The following is a 23,150-nucleotide window of genomic DNA, read 5'->3' as shown; positions in this document are numbered from 1 at the left end:
CCAACTTTTATACACTATACTTTTAATTTAAAGCTTCTGTGGAACTGAACGTCAAAACAGTTTAAGATATTCCAATTCAGCAAAAATGAAAATGAAACTTGGCATCTTTCATGGTTCATATTCACCCAGAGAAAAATATGTTAAATGCTAAGTTTAAACCAAGTCTTTAAAGTTACTGCTTAAAAGCATTTTTTAGGACGTGGATGTCAGAAGCCCCATCAGTCATCTTTAAGAGACTAGTAATAAAGAAAAAGAAAATTCATGCAAGGAACAAACAGTTGAAAATAAGGAACATTCTGGAAGATAACTAAAAAATGAAGGACTTGCATGACGAGATTTTGAAATACATTCTAAAGTTACAACACTTAAAATAGTTGGACAGATAGGCGAAATGGTAGGGAGCTTAGAAACACTCAATCTGCATTATATTCTCACATGTGATAAAAGCTGCATTTCAGACCAGAAAGGGAAAGCACACTTCCTCCTAATATTTCAATTATAAAAGAAGTGATGAGATAGTAGGCCACCGAAGACAGCTCATCTCAGGTCTAAAATGCTGTGTAGTCACAAGAGCAGCATATTTGTGTGTAAATGCACCTGGGTAAAAACAGAAGATGCCAGAAATATGGCCAACTCCTACTTCTGCAGAACTGATAGGGAGATGCCCTCCTTCTCCCTGCACCAGCCTTGCTTTACTGGGCTTTGAGCCAGCACAGAAGGCTCTAGTGGGAGGCAAAGGGCTAAGAGCAAACAGTGACAGCCCAGAGACTACGGGGAGAGAAGGAACTGCTATGGGTCACAGGCTGGGAGGCCTGACGGGGAACAAAGGAGCAATCCATATGGCAGAAGGGAAATTGCAGGATGCATAGAAAAACAGATGTCATAAAATAAGATGACAGCAGCCCAAATCAATTTTATAACAAGAAACAAAAGAACAATTTATAATAATAAATGGGGAAGATTTAATCTCACTTCTTAAAAGTGTATTTATCTTATCACTAGAAATTCTATTTCTCCCAGTTTATTCTAAGGAACTAGTCATGAATATATGCAAGGAGTTTTCTACAAATATGCTCATTGCAGAACATTTTCTACAAATGTCTACAAGAGTAGAAAGCATTTATATTCAACTACAGGTAATTGGACAATGGATTATTTTGTCATTACAATGACAACGCAGAAATGTATTTAATGACAGTGGAAAATATTTGCAATATAGTATCTTTAAGAGAGGTTATATGTACAGCATGGTCTAATTTACATTTTATAAAAGTTAAATGCAGACGGAGGTTCTGGGAAGACGGAGGAATAGAATATGTCAGGTTCATCCCTGCTCCAAGGAACAGCTAGTGAAGGAACAGGAAGGTGACTGGGATGGCAACGCCAGGGTGTAGGGGACCTGAGAGGGCCTTCTATATCACACAGGGAGGCCCTGGTTGCAAAAGCTGAAGAACTGAGATGCAGAGAACCGGAGACCATCCCGCTAGTGCAAACAGCCTAACGCTGCCCTTTCCAAACAGGAGCCCGGAGCCCTCATGAGTGCACGGACAAGGAGAGGGGACTAGAAAGCTCACAGGTACCAGCGTAGCATCCCCTACTCCTGCCTATACCTGCACTGCAACCTGTCACCGCACTGTTGTGCCCCACATGCTGCTCCACATCCATCCCACAAGCTCAAAGCTTTAGACTACTAAAGGAAATCAACTTACAAAGTAACTCTATCAAGACATTCACATGCCTCGAAGGCAAGAGATCATGAAGCGAATCAAGAGGCAGACAGATACAGCCCTGCCCAATGACCAAATTAACACACCAGAGGAGACACAGACTTTGGAACAACTAATCAAAGGTGTTTCATATAGCTCTACTAAATAAAGTCAGTGAGATGGCCAATGACATAAAGGAGATGAAGAAGACATTAGAAGAGCATAAAGAGGAATTTGAAAGAATAAATAGGAAATAGCAGATATCACAGAGATTAAAGATGCTTGTAAACCAAATAAAAAATACACGAGATACACAACAGCAGATCTGAAGAGGCGAAGAAAGATTAAGTAAGTGAAGTAGAGGACATGACAACTGATTTTGAACACACAAAAGAGCAAATGGCAAAAAAGATGGAAAAATTTGAATTGGATTTCAGGGAAATGATGGACAAAACAGAGTACAAATAAAAGAATCACTGGTTTCCCAGAAGGAGAAGAATAAAAGTAAAGAATAAAATAAATAAATAAATAAATAAAAAGAAAAAAAGAATAAAAGTAATTACCAAAAAGTTATATGCTGTTTAAAAGAGACTCATTTTAGACACAAAGATACAAAAATAGATTGAAAGTGAAAGAATGGGAAAAGAGCTGCAAGCTGTAACCAAGTATCAGACAAGAGACTTTAAATGTAAAGACATTATAAGAGACAAAGACACTATTTACTAATAAAAGGGACAATTCACCAAGAAGAAGTAACAATCATAAATGTTTATGCTCCCAATCAAGGAACTTCAAAGTACATGAGACAACCATTGGCAAAACTGAAGGGAACAATAAATGTTTCAACAACAATAGTATGAAACTTCAAGACACCACTGTGCTCTATAAATAGAATAACCTGATAGAGGATCAGCAAGGAAATAGAGAACTTAAACAATCTGATAAATGTATAAGACCTAATAGAAATATGTAGGTCATTATACCACAAAATACCAGGATATACATTCTTCTCTAGTGTTTGTGAAACATTCCCCAGGATAGGATCATAAGCTGGAGCACAAAACAGCTCTTTATAAACTTAAAAACACCGAAATTATTCAAAGCACTTTCTCTGATCACAATGGAATGAAGCTAGAAATCAATACCCACCCAAAGAACGAGAACTTTCACAAATACATGGAGATTAAATAATGCACTCTTAAACAACCAGTGAGTCAAAGAAGAAATTGTTACTGAAATTGGTAGCTGTCTGGAGATGAATAAAAATGAGAATACAACATATTAAAATTTATGGGATATGGCAAAGGCTATGCTGAGAGGGAAATTTATTGCCTTAAATGCCTATATTAAAATAGAAGAGCAAAAATTGAGGACTTAACTACTCACCTGGAGGAACTTGAGAAGGAACAGCAAACTTACTCCAAAGCAAAGAGAAGAGAAATAGTAAAGATTACTAGCAGAGTTAAATGAATAGGAGAACAAAAGGACAATAATAAGAATCAATAAAACCAAGTTGGTTCTTTGAGAAAATCGCTAAGATTGATGGACCACTAGCAAGGCTGACAAAGAAAAAAACAGAGAGGATGAAAATAAACAAAATCAGAAATGAGAGGGGATCATTACCACAAACCCTGAAGAAATTTTAAACAGTCATAAAAGGATACTATGAACAACTATACACCAACAAATTAGACAACTTAGATGAAATGGACAAATTCTTGAAAACACACGAACAAGCTACACTGACTCAAGAAGAAATAGAAAATCTCAACAAACCAATCACAAGTAAAGAGACTCAACTGATCATCAAAAATATTCCTACAAAGAAAAGCCCAGGGCCAGATGGCTTCACAGAGGAATTTTATCAAACATTCCAAAAAGAACTAACACCAATCCTGCTTATCCAAACAACTGAAGAAAAAGGAACACAACCTAACTCATTTTATGAAGCTAACATCACTTTAATACCAAAACTGTCTAAGGATGCTATAAGAAAGTAAAACTACAGGGCAATCTCCCAAATGAACGCAGATACAAACATTCTCAACAAAATACTAGCAAATTGAATCCAGCAACACATTAAAAGAATTCTACACCATGATCAAGTGGGGTTTATACCAGGAATGCAAGTATTGCTCAACACAAGAAAATCAATTAATGTAATACAGCACATTAACAAATTGAAAAGGAAAAAAATCGCATGATCATCTTGATTGATGCTGAAAAAGCATTCGACAAAATTCAACATCCTTTTCTGATAAAAATACTTCAAAAGATAGGAATCAAAAGGTAACTGCTTAATAGGATAAAGAGTATATATGAAAAAACCATAGCCAGCATCATATTCAGTGGAGGAGAGACTGAACGTTTTCCCCCTAAGATTGGGAAGGAGACAAGAATACCCTCTGTCACCACTATCATTCAGCACTGTATTAGAAGTTCTACCTAGAGTAATCAGGCATGAAAAAGAAATAAAAGGCTTCCAAATCAGAAAGGTATTAAAACATTCATTATTTGTAGATGACTTGGAAGTCCTGAGATCTACAACAAAGTTACTTGAGCTAATAAACAAATTCAGCAAGGTGGCAGGATATAAAATTAATGTGCAAAAATCAGTAAAGTTTCTATACACAAACAATGACTTACCTGAGGAGTCAATTAAGGGAAAAAAACATTCAAAATAGCAACTAAAAGAATCAAGTACCTAGGAATGAACTTAACTAGGGATGTAAAGGACTTGTACACAGAAAACTACCTAACACTGCTAAAAGAAATCAAAGAAGGTCTAAATAGGTGGAAAGACATTCCCTCCTCATGAACAGGAATATAGTTAAGATTCTACCCAAACTGATCTACAGAGTCAACACTATCAATCAAAATTTCCACAATCTACTTTGAAGACTTGGAAAAGCTAGTTACCAAATTCTTCTGGAGGTGAAAAAGATCCTGAGTAGCTAAAAGCATCCCAAAAAAGAAGAACAAAGTGGGAGGATTAACACTTGCTGATTTTAAAACTTGATATACGGTCAAAACAGCATGGTACTGGCAAAAAGACAGATGCATTGACCAATGGAATCGAATCGTGGGTGCAGAAACAGACCACCAAATCTATGGTCAACTGATCTTCCACAAGGTCCCCAAATCCACTGAACTGGGACAAAATAGTCTTTTCAATAAATAGGCATGGGAGAATGAAAGAGGACCCTTACCTTACACCCTATTCAAAAACTAAACACCTAAATATAAGAATCAGTACCATAAAGCTCCTAGAAGAAAATGTAGGGAAACATCTTCATGATCTAGTAATAGGAGGTAGCTTCCTAAACTTTACACCCAAAGCACAAGCAACAAAAGGAAAAACAGATAAATGGTAACTCCTCAAAGTCGAATGATTTTGGGCAGTGTCCCAGTGGCTCAGTGGCAGAATTCTCTCCTGCCATGCCGGAGATCTGGGTTCAAAAAAAAAATCAAATGCTTCTGCTCCTCAAAAGACTGTCAAAAAGGTGAAGAGGAGCCAACTCAATGGGAGAAAATATTTGAAAATCACACATCAGATAAAGGTGATATATACTGTATACATAAGAAAATCATACAACTCAACAACAAAAGAACAAACAACTCAATTATAAAATGGGCTAAAGACATGAATAGGCATTTTTCTGAAGAGCAAACACAGATGGCTCAAAAGCACATGACGAGATGCTCATTTTCATTGGCTATAAGGGAAATGCAGATCAAGACCACATGAAATATCACCAATAAGCATGGCTGCTATTAAACAAAAAGGAAACTATATGTGGAGAAACTGGAACACTTATGTGCTGCTAGTGGGAATGTATAATGGTACAGCCACTATGGAAAACAGTTTGCTGGTTCCTTAGGAAACTAAATATTGAGTTGCTCTATGATCCGGCAATAGCACTACTTGGTATATACCCAGAAGAGCTGAAAGCAGTGACACAAACAGAGATTTTGCACACCAATATTCATAGCAGCATCATTCACAATCGCCAAAAGATGGAAACAATCCAAGTGCCCATCAACAGACGAGAGGATTAACAAAATGTGGTATATACATACAATAGAACATCACGCAGCACTAAGATGAAATGGCATCGTGAAGCACATGACAAGATGGATGAACCTTGAGGAAATAATGCTGAGTGAAATAAGCCAGACACAAAAGGATAGATACTGTATGACTCCACTTCTATGACCATGGTAAAGGTAAAATCATAGGCACATAATACAGAATATGGGGGATCTAGAGATACAAAGAAGCCTGAGATGGGTGAACAGTTAGCTAATGAGGTTGAACTCAAATGTAAGGGAATACATAGAAGCAAAGGTGGTTCTCTACTGGGTCTATAAGTAATTACCATACTGAAGGTGAACATGACTGAAAGGGGTTGTATAGACCCCATGTATCCCACCGATTAATACTACAAATACAAATAAGTTCTTACATGAAATATTGCAAAGGTATGAATCGCGTACAAAGAGTGTATAAGTTCGGGGTATAAAGTTCAGGGTATAAAAGCTATTGCATGCTATGGGCTATGTTTAACAGGAAAACATCCACAGTACCACAGCAACACCAGGGGTATGTAATTGGGGGAGGGACAAGAGTTAAAGGGAGGTTAGAATTTGTATTTGGTGAGGGTGTGTTTATTGCTTATCTTTCTCCTGGGAATAATGAAATTATCTAAAATTGAGAGTATCGATGGATTGTTGATCTCGGATGTTACACATGATGGAGGTGGGTGAAGGATGTTCTGACCGAGAAGTAGACTGGCAAATGATGGTGTATACATATGATCGAACATTGTGCTGCTACAAAAAGAAAGAAGTTGTGAGGCATGCAAAGTTGTGAATGAACCTGTGGGACATTTGTGAGGTAAAATAAAACAGAAACAAAAGAGTAATTATTGTATGGTCATTTAGAAAATACTTGTAAGAAAACAGGGGCCTAGATTGTAAGCTCTTACAGCAGTCACATTTAGCCAGAGTGGTAATTATTATTTCTGGATTTTGAAAGGCTGTTTTATATATATTTAACCTGGTATTTAGAGTTAAGAATGAAGCTGATCAGATTGGGATTAAGGTAATTCAGAATACAGGGGTAAGGAAAACATTATCCATATTTTAGAACCTCATCTACTCTCTGAGACCAAAGGGAGAAAAGTTTAATTTGTCCAGAACCTAAATTTTCTGTGGCACATAATCTAACTCAACCTGTCTGGATAGATCATTTAAACAACCCAAACACAGAGAGCTCAGAATAACAATGCAGGCCTTTAATCCTGTATAGCTTAATATAATGCCTGGACACATCCTAGAATATATTAAGCAGATAATCAAAAAGTATTGGCAAAGGTCCTTGAGGGGTGGGAGAAAAAATATGGAACTGTTAAACTTTACCACCAGGGAAACCCCTGAAACTGTGTCAAACATTAGGGACACCCAAATCAACAGGCCAAGCCCTTGATCTTGAGACTTGTTTTTGTGAAGCTTATGTATGTAGTGGAGAAACTCAGCCTACCTATAGGTATGCCTAAGAGTTACTACGTCTTTTGTTGCTCAGATGTGGCCTCACTCTCCCTCTCTCTAAGCCCAACTCTGCAAGTGAAATCATTGCCCTCCCCACTACATGGGACGTGACATCCAGGGGTGAAAGCCTCCTGGTAATGTGGGAGATGACCCCAAGGGATGAATCTGGCCTTGGCACTGTGGGATCAACAATGCCATCCTGACTGGAAAGGGGAAAAGAAGTGGAACAAATAAGGTATCAGTGGCTCAGAGTTCAAATGGACTTGAGAGACTACTCTGGAGGTCACTCTTATGCAAGCTTCAAACTCTGCTCCTAACTTGCCAAATCCCAACCAAAATGATTCCTGCCAATCCTAAAGAACATCTAGGGAATTATATAAGATTCTACAAAGGTTCCATTCACCAGGGTAACTTTCCAGAAACCTATAGCTTCCAGATGGGTCCCTGGACCAGGTAAGTTCTAAAATGCAGAGGGGTCAGCCTCTCCAGAACATCAACCAGTTCCATTCCCCTATTCTATAGTATTGACAGTCCCTTCCAAAATGAAAAATTTAGAATGGGCATAGACCAAATACCCTTAAAGAGTGGGAGAAAGATCAAAGGTGATGGTAGAGTTATATACAGAAGGTAGGGTTTAACAAATGAATATGATAGCTGAATCATTATATTGATATTTATTATAGTCTTCAGTATCTTAGAGCAGCTAGAAGTATAAACCTAAAATTATGTAACCCATACCAAACCCTGAAATCTGTCCTACAACTATTTGTTGTGATGTGCTTTGAAATTTATTGCTTTTTTGTATATCTGTTATTTTTCACAAAAAGAAGAAAAATTTTCTTCTAGCCTCCAGTGTTTTGGAGCATCTATAAGGAAAAATCTAAAATAGTGAAATAACTCATTACAAACTCTTGAAATCTGTTCTATAGCTACTTGTTGAAGTGTACTTTGAAAGTCATTGCTTTTTCTCTCTTTTCTTTGTATATGTTATATTTAACAATAAAAAACGTTTAGAAAAAGGTCAAGGATATAAAACAAAACAAACAAAAAGTTAAATGCCCATAAGAAAGACAAAAGATAGTTTAAAATGTTTACATTGGTTATATCTGGGTTAGAGACAATTGTTTTACTTTGCAAATTTGCTCTATATACCAGACACATAGCACTTTTTTCTTCACATAGTACTGTGAAATTGACAATAAATTTACATTCATTTCCTTAAGCTGGAAAGAGGCCTTTTAATTCCACATGTGTTGGCTAAAGCTGACAGCCGGTGATTCCTGCCCAATGGGCGTACAGCATCTCATCCTGTGGGGACCTCAGCCAGACACCCTAAGCCTTAAATGCAAACATATTAAATACCTCATTTAGTAATTTTATCAGTCTAACAAAATTTAATGATCTACAAATTGTATTATTTTAGTGATAAATGCTTTGTTCCCTCACATAAACCAGAGAAATCGTGAACTAATTGCATATCCTCAACTCCTGACTCTTCTTTCTATTTTACTGGAGACAAATGGCAAACTCAGAGTCACACTTACAATGGAGAATATCAATATGCTATTTTCTACAACAGTTTGTTAAGTGACAGCATGAGTTCTTAACCAGAGGCTCTTGAGAATGGGCTCCAGGCGCCCACAGGTCTCCAGAATCAGGGTACAAAGATGTATGGATATGTGCATGCATGCTTTTTTCTGGGAAGATCATTCATGGCTTTTATCAGCATCTCAAAACATTTGACAGTCCTCAAAAACTGTACATCTCATAACAGATTTAACTGCTTTTGCTATTGTTCTACTTTGGTAAGACCAACTACTGTGATTTTTATTTATATATTTGCTTGTTTGTTTGCATGGGCAGGCACCAGGAATCGAACCCGGGTCTCCAGCATGGCAGGTGAGAACTCTGTCACTAAGCCACCATTGCACCACCCAACTACTGTGATTTTAAGACTAAAAAGGTTGTTCACAACTTCTGCCATCGGGTGGTAATTAGATTTCTCTTAAAAGGTTTCTTTCCATTTGTATTATGTTTTTAAATACATGTTTTACAGTCTACAGCATAAACCATATGAAAGCATTTTAATAGCCAAAGACAGCTAGGTATACAGTTCTAGAAACCTTTAAAAGTAAAATCATATTTAAGGCTAGTGATGTATTTTTGTTTTCTCCCAGCACCAGTATCCTATTTTTAAAATTTTTTTATTGCATAGTATAACTTATATACAAAACAAAGAAATAAAAAAGCAATAGTTTTCAAAGCACTCTTCAACAAGTAGTTACAGAACAGATCCCAGAGTCTGTCATGGGGTACCATACCATCCTCTCATATTTTTCCTTCTAGCTGCCCCAGAATATTTGAGACTAGAAGGCTTAAGTATTTTTTTATAATCACAATAGACATTTTTCCTTTCTTTTTTTTGGTGAAAAATAACATATATACAAAAAAGCAATAAATTTCAAAGCACAATTAGTTGTAGAATATATTTCAGAGTTTGACATAGGTTATGATTCCACTACTTTAGGTTTTTACTTCTAGCTGCTCTAAGATACTGGAGACTAAAAGAGATATCAATTTAATGATTCTTGCTGTCTATTTTTTTAACTGTCTATTTTGAGATAATTAAAGAATCATGGAAAGTTGCAAAAAACATACACAGAGGTCCTGTGTACACTTCATCAGTGCCTGAGGCAATATCAAAAGCAGGAAACTGACACCACGTTAACTGACACCACGCCATCCAGAGCTGCTCCTTCCGGTTTCACCAGCGTGTGTGTGTGTGTGTGTGTGTGTGTGTGTGTGTGTGTAGTTCTGTGCAATTTCATCATGTGCAGATTCCTGGGTTCCCTCTTGCTATCCCTTTAAGAGCTAACCCTGTCTTCCCCCACATCCCTAATCCTTGACAACCACTTGTCTGTAAGCTATCCCTATAATTCTGTCACCTCAAAAATGCTGTAATAAACAGAATTACACAGTATGTACTCTTTAAGATTGGCTTTTTTCACTCAACATCATTCTCTTGAGGTCCATCAAAGTTGTTGCATATATCGATAATTTATTCCTTTATATTGCTGAGGAGTATTCTATGGTCTGATGCACCACCGTTTATCCATTTGCCCATTAAAAGGCATCCATTTGTTTGGGGCTAAGCCACAGCTCCTCTGAACATTCCCGTACAGGTTTTTGGGCGAACCTGAGTTTTTCAGTGTCTGGGATACATGTTCAGAAGCACAACTGCTGGCTCATATGGTAGCTGAGTGTTTAGTTTTTTAAAGAAAACCCAAACTGTGTTCTAGAGTGGCTGCACTATTTTACATTCCCACCAGCAATGGATGAGTGATCCACCCAGTTTCTCCTACGTCCTTGCCAGCATTTTGTATTGTCTCTATTTCCTGTTTTAGGTATTGTGATAGGTATGTGATAATATCTCATTGTGGTTTCAATTTGCAGTGACTAGTAATGAGGAAGGTCTTTTCATCTGCTTTTATACTTAAAGCAATTAGGCTAGGGCTTAAGTCTGCCGTTTCATTATTTACATTTCTGTTTATCATTCTTCTGTTTTTCTTTTCTCGAGTTCCTATGAGTTACTTAAACATTTTTGAGAATTCTATTTTGATTTATTTCTAGAATTATTTTTAGCACATTGCTTTGTATGATTTTCTTAGTGGCTGATGCTCTTGGCATTACAATATACATCGGTACCATCACATCCTGCAGGTACGTGTGTTTACAGCTTTCACTGAAGTGCAGAACCCTCACTTCTCTTGAAGTCCCTTTGCCCTCCCACTTTATAAATATAATTACCTAAGTTCTTCCTCTACATATATTTAACCACATAAGAGGGTGTTATAATAGCTGCCTCAACAAATATGATTTAAGAAACTCATGAGGACAAGGAAAATCTGTCATATTTGCAATGGTTTCCACCTGTCCTGTTCTTTCTGGAGTCCCAGGCTATCTTCTGTTCTCATCTCCTTCCTGTGGAGACGACGACTGTCAGGCACTGTTAGAGTGTCAGTCAGCTAGTGACGGATTCCTAACGTTTCCTTCATCTGAGACTTTCTGTCTTTATTTCTATTGGATCGAGAATTTGTTCTCTCAGCACTGGAAACCTACTGCCCATGCCCTTCCTGCCTCCGTGCTTGCGGAGGAGAAATCCATTGTCTTTAAAGCTGGTCCCATTTATAAGGTTTTTCTCTGATTGCTTTCAAGATTTTTTGTCTTTAGTTTTCAGAAGTTTACTTATGATGTATCTTGGCATGGATTTCTTTGGAGTCATCTTACTAGGGGATCATTTGGCCTCCTGATTCTGTAGGTTTATGCCATTAGTTAAATTTTAAAAGTTTTCAGCCATTATTTCTTCAAATTCTTTGTCTCACTCCTTCTGCAACTCTGATAATATGAATATTACATCTTTTCTTATTTTCCCAAAGGTCCATCAGGCTCTGCTGGTTTTATTTTTTCCTTCAATTCTATTTATTTTGTTCAGATTGGGTAATTCCTCCCACTCTATCTTCATGTTCACCGACTCTTTCCTCTGTCATATTCATTTTGCTATTGAGCTCATCCAGCGAGTTTTGATTTCAGTTATTGCATTTTTCAGTACCATAGTTTTAATCTGCTTGTTCTATGCATACTCTATTTCTTTGGTGAATTTTCTATCTTTTCAGTTGCTCATTTAAGAATGTTTACAAATGATTTAAAATCCTTGTCAGATAGTTCCATCATCTGATTCATCTTGTTGGTGGTGCCTGTTGATCATCTTTTCTCATTCAAATTGTGTTTTCTCTGGCTCTTGGTATGACGAATATATATATATTTTTTACCGTATCCTGGGTATCGTGCCCATAAATGAGACTCTGGATCCTATTTAAATATTCTATTTTAACAGTTACCCCATTTGGTTAGCATATAGGTCCCATTTTTGTGGGCTGTGGTGCCAATGATGGTTTAGCTTTCAGAGCTCATGCAGGGCTATTCTGGCTTAATTCATCTGCTGCTGCCCGGGGCTCCTGCTTGCTGTCTGCTGGTACCATCCAGGTGTGGGTGGGGGTTGGAATGCACTTCCTCAGGCCGGGTCTACAAGGTGGAGGGTGAGGCAGCATTAGGCTGCATGGCAGACAGTGTTACCCACTCTCTGGACCGCTTGGTGATGGCAGGGGTCCTGCTCACCCCTGCTGGTGCCACCTGCATGGATGGAAGACCGTCCCCTGGACCACCCAGTGTCACGATATGAGGGGCAGGAGACACTGGACCCTGGGCCACTGTCCAGGACACCTGGGCTTGCTGTCATTTTACAGATTAAATAAATTGAAATTTAGGTGCACAACCAGAGAAGACAGTGCTACCTCAGTCACACACTGGTTTCTATTTGTACTTTGGGTCAAGGTTTAACAATGCATATTTAATACCTTATCAAAATTATAATAGCTACCCATAAATAACATTAAATGCAAACTGTTACAAAAAATATCTTGGGATTCCTTTTCAAAAATACAAAAATATGAAAATTGTGTACTCTTTCCATTTAACTAAAAAAAAAATTCATTTCTTCCTAAATACACCAGAGGGGAAGGTTCCTGGGGGAAAATACCTTTTCCACAAAATGGAATTTCTGAACACTGGTTTAAAGAGCTATGACACAAAATATTTGTTTTGAAAAGGGCACAAACACAATGGCAAAACAAGGTATTGATCCATGTACATCAGGGGTTGGCAAAGTTTTTCCGTACAGGGTCAAACAGTAAATAGTTTTGGCTTTGCGGACCATCCAGTCTCTGTTATAATTATTTAATCCCTCTGTTGTAGTGTGAAAGTAGCCAGGGCAATATGTAAACAAAAGGGTGTGGCTATTCCAATAAAATTTAATTTACAGAAACAGGGGGTGGGCCGGATTTGGACCATGGCTGTAGTTTGCCAACTCGTGATCTACCTTATACAATCTAAAATTTAGAAAAGAACGTGGGGACCGTTTAGTTTAACATTTGCGTTGGACAAATGAAGAAACCACAGCCCCAACAGATGACAGAATTAAATTTATTGTACCTGGCTAGGGAATGCCAGCATCCAAACTAAGGCACTTAGGTTGTCTTCTACCCACAGTCCAGTACTGTGATGCCAGTACTGTGTAGCTATACGGTGCCACTCTACAATTACAGATGGGGCGGCTGGGGCACAATGGAGTGGGGAACTCCATCAGATTTTACTTAAAACTTACAACACTAACCATAAGAAACGGTTTTCAGAAAAAGTTGTAAGTTATGCTGAAATAGCAACTTAGAACCTGTGAGAGCTTTTTTAACATGAATTTAACAAGGAAATATTACCAACAATGTAGAGAAAGGACACAATGAAAATACATTTAAAGAATGACATTCAGGCATCCAGGGAAGTTGAGCTACTGGTACTGATGCATTTCGCTACTGCATGTGAATGTAGGGGAGACAGGACAGAAAGCATTTCTTTCTCCCTGAACACATATTTGAAACATTATCCCAGGTCCACCAAATACCTCCTTTTAGCCAGAGGAAGCCCCAGTACCTGTTGCTGGCAGGCATTGTCACAAGTCTCTGCCCTGGAGCGTCTTTGAATACTTCACTTCTGAGAGCTGTGTGTAGTGCATAAGGTGGCATTTCAGCATCAGATTTGATTCCAAGGGAGCTTCCTTTATCTCTCAATAGTGTCAGAGTAGGCTTTTTGCTGATAGAAAACTCTGAAGAAAATCCTGGTTGTCTGAGGGTTGCTTTGGGTTTTCCTATGAAGTCAGGCATACACATGGGATTAATCAGCTGCCCCACACCCTTGTTTCCTTATGTTCCTCCCCTGGGCAGATGTTTCCAGAAGGTCTCTATTCTCAGAAAAGCTTGCAGGAATGTGAGGGGGCAGCCGCTAGAGGCTGGCTGGCCAGGAAAGGCACGTTGGTGAGTAGTTAGCAGATGGACACGGTGCTTCCAGGACCTGGCTTCACTAGCCCAGCCGCAACCCGCCCCCCTACTAAGCAGCAGCAACCCGCCCCCCTACTAAGCAGCAGCGCCTCACCCTCCCCTAAGCCCGCAGCCTCGGCTACGCTTCAGCCCTCCCATCTCTCCTGCAACAATCCGGAGTCTGCCCAGCTTTTGAGGTCTACGCTCAAGTCACACCTGGCCACCAAACCTTCGCTGCCATCCTCAGTGACCACCTCCTTGCCTAAAACAACCCTGTGCCACTTGGTCACTGACTATTTTGGATTATTCTTAAACTATTTTTGAGAATTTATAGTGTTAGAATTGACTATAAGCTCCTTGAGGTGAGTGTCCAGACATCACAGGCTGAGCTGTAACACTAATGTGCACCACGTAATTCATATTCTGAAAGTAGAGGTTTTATATTAAAATGCACAATTTGCTAAATAAGACATTAAATAAACAAGTTCTTGGTCTGGCCAACATTCTGGATGAGGGTTTCCACCGAATAATCTAAAAGTATAAAATCACGATTTGCTATAGCAAGCCTCATTACAATCTGCTCTGAGTTTTTTCACCCTGTGTATCTATTCAGTAAATCACATTCCTTATGCTCACTTCATAATGGCAAATGGAAATCCTAGCTGCAGGATATTTCCCTGGACGTACGAATGTTAACACATAGAAGGTGTTTACGGTGAATTTACAAGCACCATTTCCATCATTCCCCATAACGTTTACTGACAGGCCCGGACATCCCAGCACACAGCAGCCCTTACCTTCTAGGAACAACGGCATGGTTTTCTTCACTCTCATCTGACAATTAACTTGCCGCCCTGTTTTTCTTTTAGAACTCCTCTGACGGGCCACAAGCTGGGCAATTCTTGCAGTTTCTGTGCAGGCCACAGCATAGCAGGTAATCTGCGAGAAGCAGGTGATAGAAACATTTCTCAGATCCAGTGTCACCAGGAGGCCAGTTCTACAAAATGGACCTCAGTGAGCATTCACGCGCCAATCAAGCCGGGTGCTGGTTTGCACCCTCTCACTCCCTGAACACTAGAGAAAATTATATCATCTACCAGGGGAATTAAGCTTAGTCTAATACACTTGCTAATCTCCTTTCTTCAAAATGAAAACTGCATTGGTTCTCTGTACAGGTATTTGTGAGCATCTACAACCTGCCAGGTACTACGAGATTAACAAATGAACCAGAACAAAGTGGTTTTTCATTTTGAGAATGATAATGTCTACCACTTATTGAACACAAAACAAGTCATTTGCACACATTATCTCATATCATCTTGGAGATGTATTTTATTTCCATTTTACATATGGGAAAGCTGAGGCTCAGGAAAGTTAAGCAACTTTTCCCAGCCCACATCCAGGCTCTCTCTGACTCCACAGTCTGCACCCGTAACCACTGGGTTCCATTACTGCCCCAAGACTACAGCCTCGCCCCTGGACTGAGGTAGCAGGGTGATATGGGACAAATCAGTTCAGTCCCCAGATCACAGTATTCTTAGTAGTAAAACAGAGTGGAGTCTGGGGTCTCCAGTGGAGCACAGGAGTCCTTGGAGGATGTGAGGGTAAGGCAGGGTAATCAGAGGCCCCAGGGTTTTTTGTTTTTGGGTTTTTTTGAGGGGGGTGCACGGTTTGGGAAATGATTTGTTTTTATTTTTTAATTGGTGTGATATATAGAATATTGAAAACAGAACTTTCAAGAACAGGAAAGCTGTGAGGCTTTACACCACAAGCCAAAAGAAAGTTCTTACTCCTTGACTCAATATTGCTATTACTGAAAATCTATTCCAAGAATATAATTCAAAAAGAGATAAAACAGTTACATGCTGAAATATATGTCATGGGAAGCTATTTAAATAGTCAAACCTGCAAACATTTAAAATGTCCAAAATAGGGGCACAAGAGTTAAGTAAATTATAGTACAGTAAGTACGTGAAGCATTACTAATTCAGTGATTCAAACCCTCAATCATTCATACATTCAACACATATTTATTAAGTATCAACTATTAGGGGAGAAAACCAGTCCTTCATCTTCAAGGAACTTATGAGGGAAAAAGATAAGCAGAAAGAGAACATAAAGCACTGTGGTGAGGGCGGTGCAACAGTGGCTCAGTGGCAGAGTTCTCGCCTGCCATGCCAGAGACCCGGGTGTGATTCCCGGTGCCTGCCCATGCCAAAAAAAAAGCACTATGGTGAGCCTTATACAACAGGTGTATCATAAGGTGCCAAGTAGACAGAGAGGAACACTTGGCTCCATCTGGGAGAAGAGTCAGTGAAGGAGAGGCTCAGAGGCTAGAGTAAGTTTTACTATTAATATCGTATTTCATCAATGACGCTGTACACCTTCTCCTACAATAAGGCTGGCCTGCCCTGTGACCTATGCCCAATCCTGGCTATCTTTTTCCCTCCTCCATCCTCCACCCAACAGAGAAACCACCATTAGCAGACCGAGTCTTTGTATTTACGCACAAAGAAAACACCCTGAAGCACAGATCCCTGGGTGGTGGTGGTGGTTTTGCTTATCTTCTGGGTGGTTGGTGGCTTGTCCATATTTGAGCCTACTGTTCATCAGGTGGGTGGCCAGAAGGGACACTGCTGGGCCACAGGGTATATGCAATAAAAAGTACACCGACTATAACCAGATTGCCTGTGTTATTTATAAGAAATTTTCATCCAGAGAAAGCAAAGGATGTAAAAGGGTAGAACAATTCGATAGGTATTGGTGAGAAGATGAGAAAAGGCCAGAAGGGAAGGGACTAAAGGCAGGGGGCATGGGGATAGAGGCCCGTGCAATAAGAAAAGGTGATGATGAGCACCGAGGCATGGAACCAGGGTCTGGAGAGCAAAAGCAGACATGAGTGGGGTCAGACAAGTTGAGAGCTTAAAAGTACCCCATAGATTTGGTGGTCAGGAGGTTTTCAGGGACTTTGACAATGCAGAGCAAGTCTGTAAATGGGAGGGTGTGATGTTTAGGCAGGAAAGGCCTCTAGGACAGCTGTGCAATTTGGAAGGTGAGATTGGGTAATTCTTACCTTTACAATGTTTTACTTGATGGGGTTAAAATCTTATTTTTATAAAGCAAAGAATCTGAAGGGTAAAACAAAAGACATGGGAATCCAGGATGTGCTCTGGCTGCTGTTCTCTCCCTGACTACTGACTTCAAACCACTCAGCTATTTCTTTTCCCTGTGCCTTCTATTTGTTCTGAGAGCGGGCGCGCTAGACGGGCAATTCAGAGTTGGTGTGATTCTTTTGACCTTCTTACCTCCCCACACCTACTAGTCTCTATCCTGACTACAGCCGGCATGCTTCTCAGGTAGGCTTCTAGAGTAGGGTGTCCTAGCTGCTTGAACGGGATCCAGTCTCCAGTCAAGGACCTGTACTCTCCCTGGAGCCGGGGCAATGCTATTCCGTTCTTATGAGACTGCAGAACAGCTCGCAGCATCTTGGAAACCAGATCTGCTTCCAGCATCTTCGCCTGCAAAAATACAGGAGGAAGTTACTGTAATATGGTGAATGAATCCAAGGAGATTTTCAGCATTGAAACTTGTTATGCTACACCATCAATTTTGGTACTAGTGCGATACAGGGAAATAACTGCCACGACAGAGAAAAGCACAGAATGCCATGAGGACAGGCAGAAGTCAGAAAGGGGCAAGACAGAAAGGGGCAAGACCAGCTTGGGGAGGGAGGGTCTCAGGTAATGATTTCCAGACAAGGGCAGGTCAAAAGGACAAGATGGAATCATCTAGGAGATGAGGAAAAGGGAGGGGTGCGGCATGAGGAGGGTTTAGCCTGAAGCAAAGGGAATAGGATTGGATGTGGGAAGGCACCAAGGTGACAGAAGTACTCGGTGTGCCCTGAGAATTCCAGGCAGTTTACGTGGCTGGCTGTGGCTGAGCAAAGACCCAAGCTGAGGACCTCCAAGACAGGGCTGGGGAATGGGTAGAGGCTGGCCCTGAACAGACTTCTGCATTATGCTAATACATTTGCATTTTTGCCAAAAGTAGCGTGGGACCTTCGAGGGGTTTTCAAGAGGGGAACGAAATGGTGAGCTCTGCATGTTAGAAAGACCACTCAGTCTTCAGAGCTGTGGGGGCAGTACACTGGAAAGGAGCAAGGTGAACGAGGCATGGAAACATGTGGAAATGTGGAGAGCCTACAGGTTTGGGGACAGACAAACATTAATTTGAGAGAGAGTGAGGAGTGGGAACCGACAGGAACTGACTAGTTAGGTCAGGATGATGAAGGGGACTCCCAGTTTGCTAGCTGAGAAGTGGGGTGGATGGAGGTAGAGCCCACTGAGGCAGGGCAGAGGCCAGGTCTGAGTTGCACACGGGTGTGTGGGTCTCAGCACAGACGCGGTACCTGGTACAAATAGGACATTCAGAGTGTGAAAAACAAGAAGGTTGGACCTCTGTGGAAGGCCATTCTTTAAGGGATGGACAGAGGAAGAACAACTTATAAACGGCTGAGAAAAAGAGACCTGAGAAACAGACAGGAGAAGTCATGGTGCACTATAAACAAAGAATCGAGGAGAGTGCCCTATTGGAAACAATCTTATGCAGCAGACAGTCCACATCAGAGAAACCAGCTGGGGCCTTGGAGATGGAGTTTCGTTGGTCAATAACAGGTCATTTTCAAGACGAATCACTCATATTGTTTTGAAGTAACAATTACATCTTGTTCTAGTCTTACAAGGGAATGACAGTCAAGCAGCCAGGAAAACTGGGCTTACCATTTCATTAAAGAAAGGAGAAAAGCAAGCCATGGGGAATTGGTTCATTTTTCCTTGAACAGAGCTTTCAAACAGAATTTTCTGTGTTACAGACAATGTTTTATACCTGCACTGTCCAATACAATAGCCACTAGCCATGTGAGCGCTTGAAATGAGAGGCTGAATTTTTAATAAAAATTAAATTAAATGTCACTAGTGGCTACCATACTGGATAGCACAGAATTCTAAATAAATGGTCTTTTTTTCTGGCTTAGAAATCAGAAAAGAAGAACAGCATATAATCTTATCAGTTATCTCATTTTTCCATTTTAAAAGGGACAAACAGCTCAACTGTGATGTTCTTCATTTTAAGTATGATAACCAAATGACAGCAGAGTTTAAAGAAGCAAATAAAAATGGAACTACTCATTATGTATTTCCCTCTACTAAACATTAACTCTCTCAAACTGTCACCACCAGCACAAACAACATTTAATCACTGCCACAGACTAGGAAAGATACATACTAGGTGTAAACTCTCATTCATTCACATATTCTCTCTCTCTAACTATATATACATATATTTATATACACACACATACATATGTATTACATATTTAAATCTTCAGGTATAATTTACATGCAATAAAATTCACTCATTTTATGTTTATGTTAGCATTTATTGAGCTTTGAAAAATATATACACCTGTGTAATCATTGCCACAATCAAAATATAGAGCATTTCCACTGCCCAAAATCGTTTCTTCATGTGGGGTGGATAATATACATTAAAGTAAAATGTGTGACAGTGTTAGCACAAACAATTAAAGAAATTGGATGTGTACCTTTAGAAGGTTCTGATGCCACACATGAAGTAGTATAATATTGTTTGAAGGTAGAATATGATGAACGTATATTTTAAACCCTATGGTAACCACTAAAAGAGGTAGAACTAACAAGCCAGTAGTAAAGATAAAATGGAATAAAACAATAATCAAAAAGCAGACTGAAGTTAAAATAATAATAATTAACAGGCTGGAAAAAAGGGCAAACAACAACAACAAAGAACAGAGGGAAAACAGAAAATATTTAGCCAGCCATACCAATAATTATATTAAATGTAAATGATTTAAATGCCCCAATGAAAAGTTAAGAGATTGACAGAGTAGAAATAAAAGAAAGGTTCACTCATTACACCATCTACAAGAAACCTACTTTAAATATAAAGACACAGGTTAAAAATAAAAGTATACAAAAGGTATATGAAGAAAAGAAGCCCCCCAGGAGAAGCCAGAAGGACCCTCAGGAGCTGAAACCAACTCAGGAGAGAAAGTGCAGCAGACATCGCCTTGTGCCTTTCCATGTGACAGAGGAATCCTGGACGCCATCTGCCTTTCTTCAGTGAAGACAGAGGCCTCTTGGCATCCCAGAGGAGATCCTTAAGCAAAGAAACCTGTCTGTATGCGATGAAGACATCCTGGGTGAGTCCCCTGAGTAGCTCCAGTCTACCTTCAAGTTCTCAGTTCTAGATCTTAAAGATGCATTTTTTTGGTATTCCTTTTACCTCGACTCTCAAAACCTGTTTGCTTCTAAATGGAAGGGACTTAACATACGATTTCTGTCCTATTCACTTAGTGCTGCCCTGATGGTTTTGAAATAGTCCCTGTATCTTTAAGAATGCCTTAGCAGTAAACTTTATGGACCTCCAACTGCCTCAGAGCAGTCTGACAGGATGGTAATGTTGTGAACTAACATATTCCTAATATGAAACTAAATGTTGTTTATTATAGTCATTGCTGACTGGATATGGAAAGTTAAAGAAGGTTTGTGAAAATGAATTTTATCTGTAGTCATTGTTGGCTACAAGCCCTTAGATGGAGGTAGAAAGTTTTTAAAAACGTAAGTTTTACCTGTAATCACTGCTACCTATAAGAAGTTAAACACAGTTTACAAAAACAAATTCTACCATAGCTGATGCTGCTCTCTGTTAAACTGCTCTGAATATAAGGTTATGAAAAGTCTTTCTTAACCACCTGAGTACTCTATCTAGAAAACAAAAAATTTACATATCTTAGAAGAATAACATCCTTGCTGATGTCTATTTTCACCTCATTCTTTATTTCAATAGGCAAGTCTTCACTCTTAAAGGAAAACTGTTACAAAAGATTTGTTCTTTCACCTTGTAAAAGTGAGGTGCTACAATAATTTAACATATACATAGAAAGCATTTGGGAAGCATTACAAAAATGTTTAGGAAGTACTACAATAATTAAAACAATTTCTATCCTTTTGTTGGCTAAATTTGCATGGGTGAAATGTTACTGATATACTTAGAAGTTGTTTAAAATTTCTAAAGATTAGACAATATTCTCGCTGCCCATGTTATATCCTGGTACTAACTGATCTACATAATGTTAGATAACAATATGATGTTGTTAGTCATAGTTTCCGTTTTTCTCAGAAAAAGTTACAGATTATAAAAACAACCCAGTTCAGCTTTATTTTACATGGAACCTAGAAAAGATAATAAAATCTTAATTAGAAAATAAAAATATTTGCAGAAAGTCCTTTAAGAAACTGGAGAAAAATGTCAAACTACTGTTAAGCAATAGGGGTTCCCAATTTACTAAGCAAAGCCCACGATCTTGAGGCTTCTCCTTATGAAACTCATCTCTGTAATGCAAAGCTAGGCCCACTTATAATTAATGCCTAAAAGTCACCCCCAGAGAACCTCGTTGTTGCCAAACTCTACAAATAAACTCACTACCCACCTCCCTACCTGGGACATGACTCCCAAAGTTGAGCCTGGCCTTTGCAGTATCGTACAATTAGCTGACCAAAAGAGGGAAATAATATTTCAGAGGCTAAGAAGTTTCAAATAGAGTGGAGAAGTAACTCTCATGCACATTTCTGTCAGCTATTGCAAACTGCCAGTGTGCCAAGCCCCAACCAATAGCACTCCTAAAAAAAAACCTCTAAATACCCAGAGCTCCATCTTGCTCCTGCTTCTGTTCAGACCATGCATACAATTTCTCACCCAGTGTGTTTCTTCCAGATTAGAAGCTTTCCACAACAAGCTTTTCCTCTCCAGAGACCATGCTCCGGCTCCCCACGCCCAGTCTTCCTCGCTCAGCAGCCAGCCTGAGACCGCTATGCTCCCCCTACCCCACTAACAGCCTAAAGCAGTGACAGACAGCGAAGGGGTCTCAAAGGGGAAAAGAGGTAGGGTTAGGTTAGGGTGGGGGCTGGCTGAACAAAGGGCAAATTTCCAGAAGCGGTCAGGCCTCAAGGAGAAAGATGTCTCTGAGGAGAACAGTAATAAACAGCACCTGGGGGCCAAACACCCCCCACCTGAGTGAGTCATATACAGAGAAGGGAGGTACCACCCAACCAGGCCCGAGTGAACCATCTACCATAAAGCATCCACGGATGAGGAACAGGGGAGGGCAGTAAAATGGTTCATAAGAATTACAACAGGAACGGGTGCACGGGTGGGTCGGCGGTAGAATGCTTGCCTTCCATGCAGGAGACCTGGGTCTGACCCCAGACCATGCACTAAAAATAAATCAAAAGAATTACAGCAGGAACAAAAATCTCTAAAAGCAGATTGCCCCACAGTGTTGGGGCCTCTTGCCTCTCACCTCTTTCTTGCAAGAGTGCCTGCATATCCTCTCAAATGCATTCTCAATAAATTCTCTACTTGCTTATGATTATGGTCATGCCAATGCGTGTCACAGGTGAACCATGTAGTAATTAACTATACTATAACTGCTTTTCTTTCCTCTATATTCAATTTTCCCCAGAGATAATAATTTTCTCCTTTTATACATTTGCTTGATTTCTATGTACTTAGTGCCAATTCTATACTGAAGTCTCCACACTGGTGTAAAATTCCTCTTAATATTGTCAAACTCATTTTCTCTTCAATCAATTTCATATCTTTTGATGAAATCTCCATGGAGCTTTCTGACTTGGCGCCATCTGGCCTGGGAACTCTGGAGGCATGTTGATCACATGTCACCTTGGGCTACACAGACATCACCTCTTTCTAGTGGATTCTAGGTCTTGAGTGGCATGACCCTTCTCTCTGGCTTACTCCACCTTCTGACAAGGGACATCAGCTTCCTGAAACAGGATTACGAGAGACAAATTTGTTGAGGTCTTGCATGTCTGAAAATGGTCTTCATTCTTGTATCAGTCAGGGTTGTATA

General features: G+C 39.6%; 1 protein-coding gene across 1 annotated transcript in view; it reads right to left on the bottom strand.

Annotated features, from left to right (window-relative positions):
- Positions 1 to 23,150, bottom strand: part of TDRD7 (tudor domain containing 7) — an 85,250-nt gene that overhangs the window by 47,612 nt on the left and 14,488 nt on the right. Inside the window, exons 2-4 of the mRNA XM_077139929.1 lie at positions 17,488 to 17,700; positions 14,980 to 15,121; positions 13,800 to 14,013 (exon numbers count right to left, since the gene is read on the bottom strand). Of these exons, the coding sequence (XP_076996044.1) occupies positions 13,800 to 14,013; positions 14,980 to 15,121; positions 17,488 to 17,694 (563 nt within the window). The 5' untranslated portion in view covers positions 17,695 to 17,700. The remainder of the gene's footprint in view (positions 1 to 13,799; positions 14,014 to 14,979; positions 15,122 to 17,487; positions 17,701 to 23,150) is intronic.

This window comes from Tamandua tetradactyla, chromosome 2, assembly GCF_023851605.1.
Source record: "Tamandua tetradactyla isolate mTamTet1 chromosome 2, mTamTet1.pri, whole genome shotgun sequence".
Taxonomy (NCBI): domain Eukaryota; kingdom Metazoa; phylum Chordata; class Mammalia; order Pilosa; family Myrmecophagidae; genus Tamandua; species Tamandua tetradactyla.
Note: the sequence above shows the minus strand (reverse complement) of the source record. Positions and strands in the feature narration are given on the sequence as shown.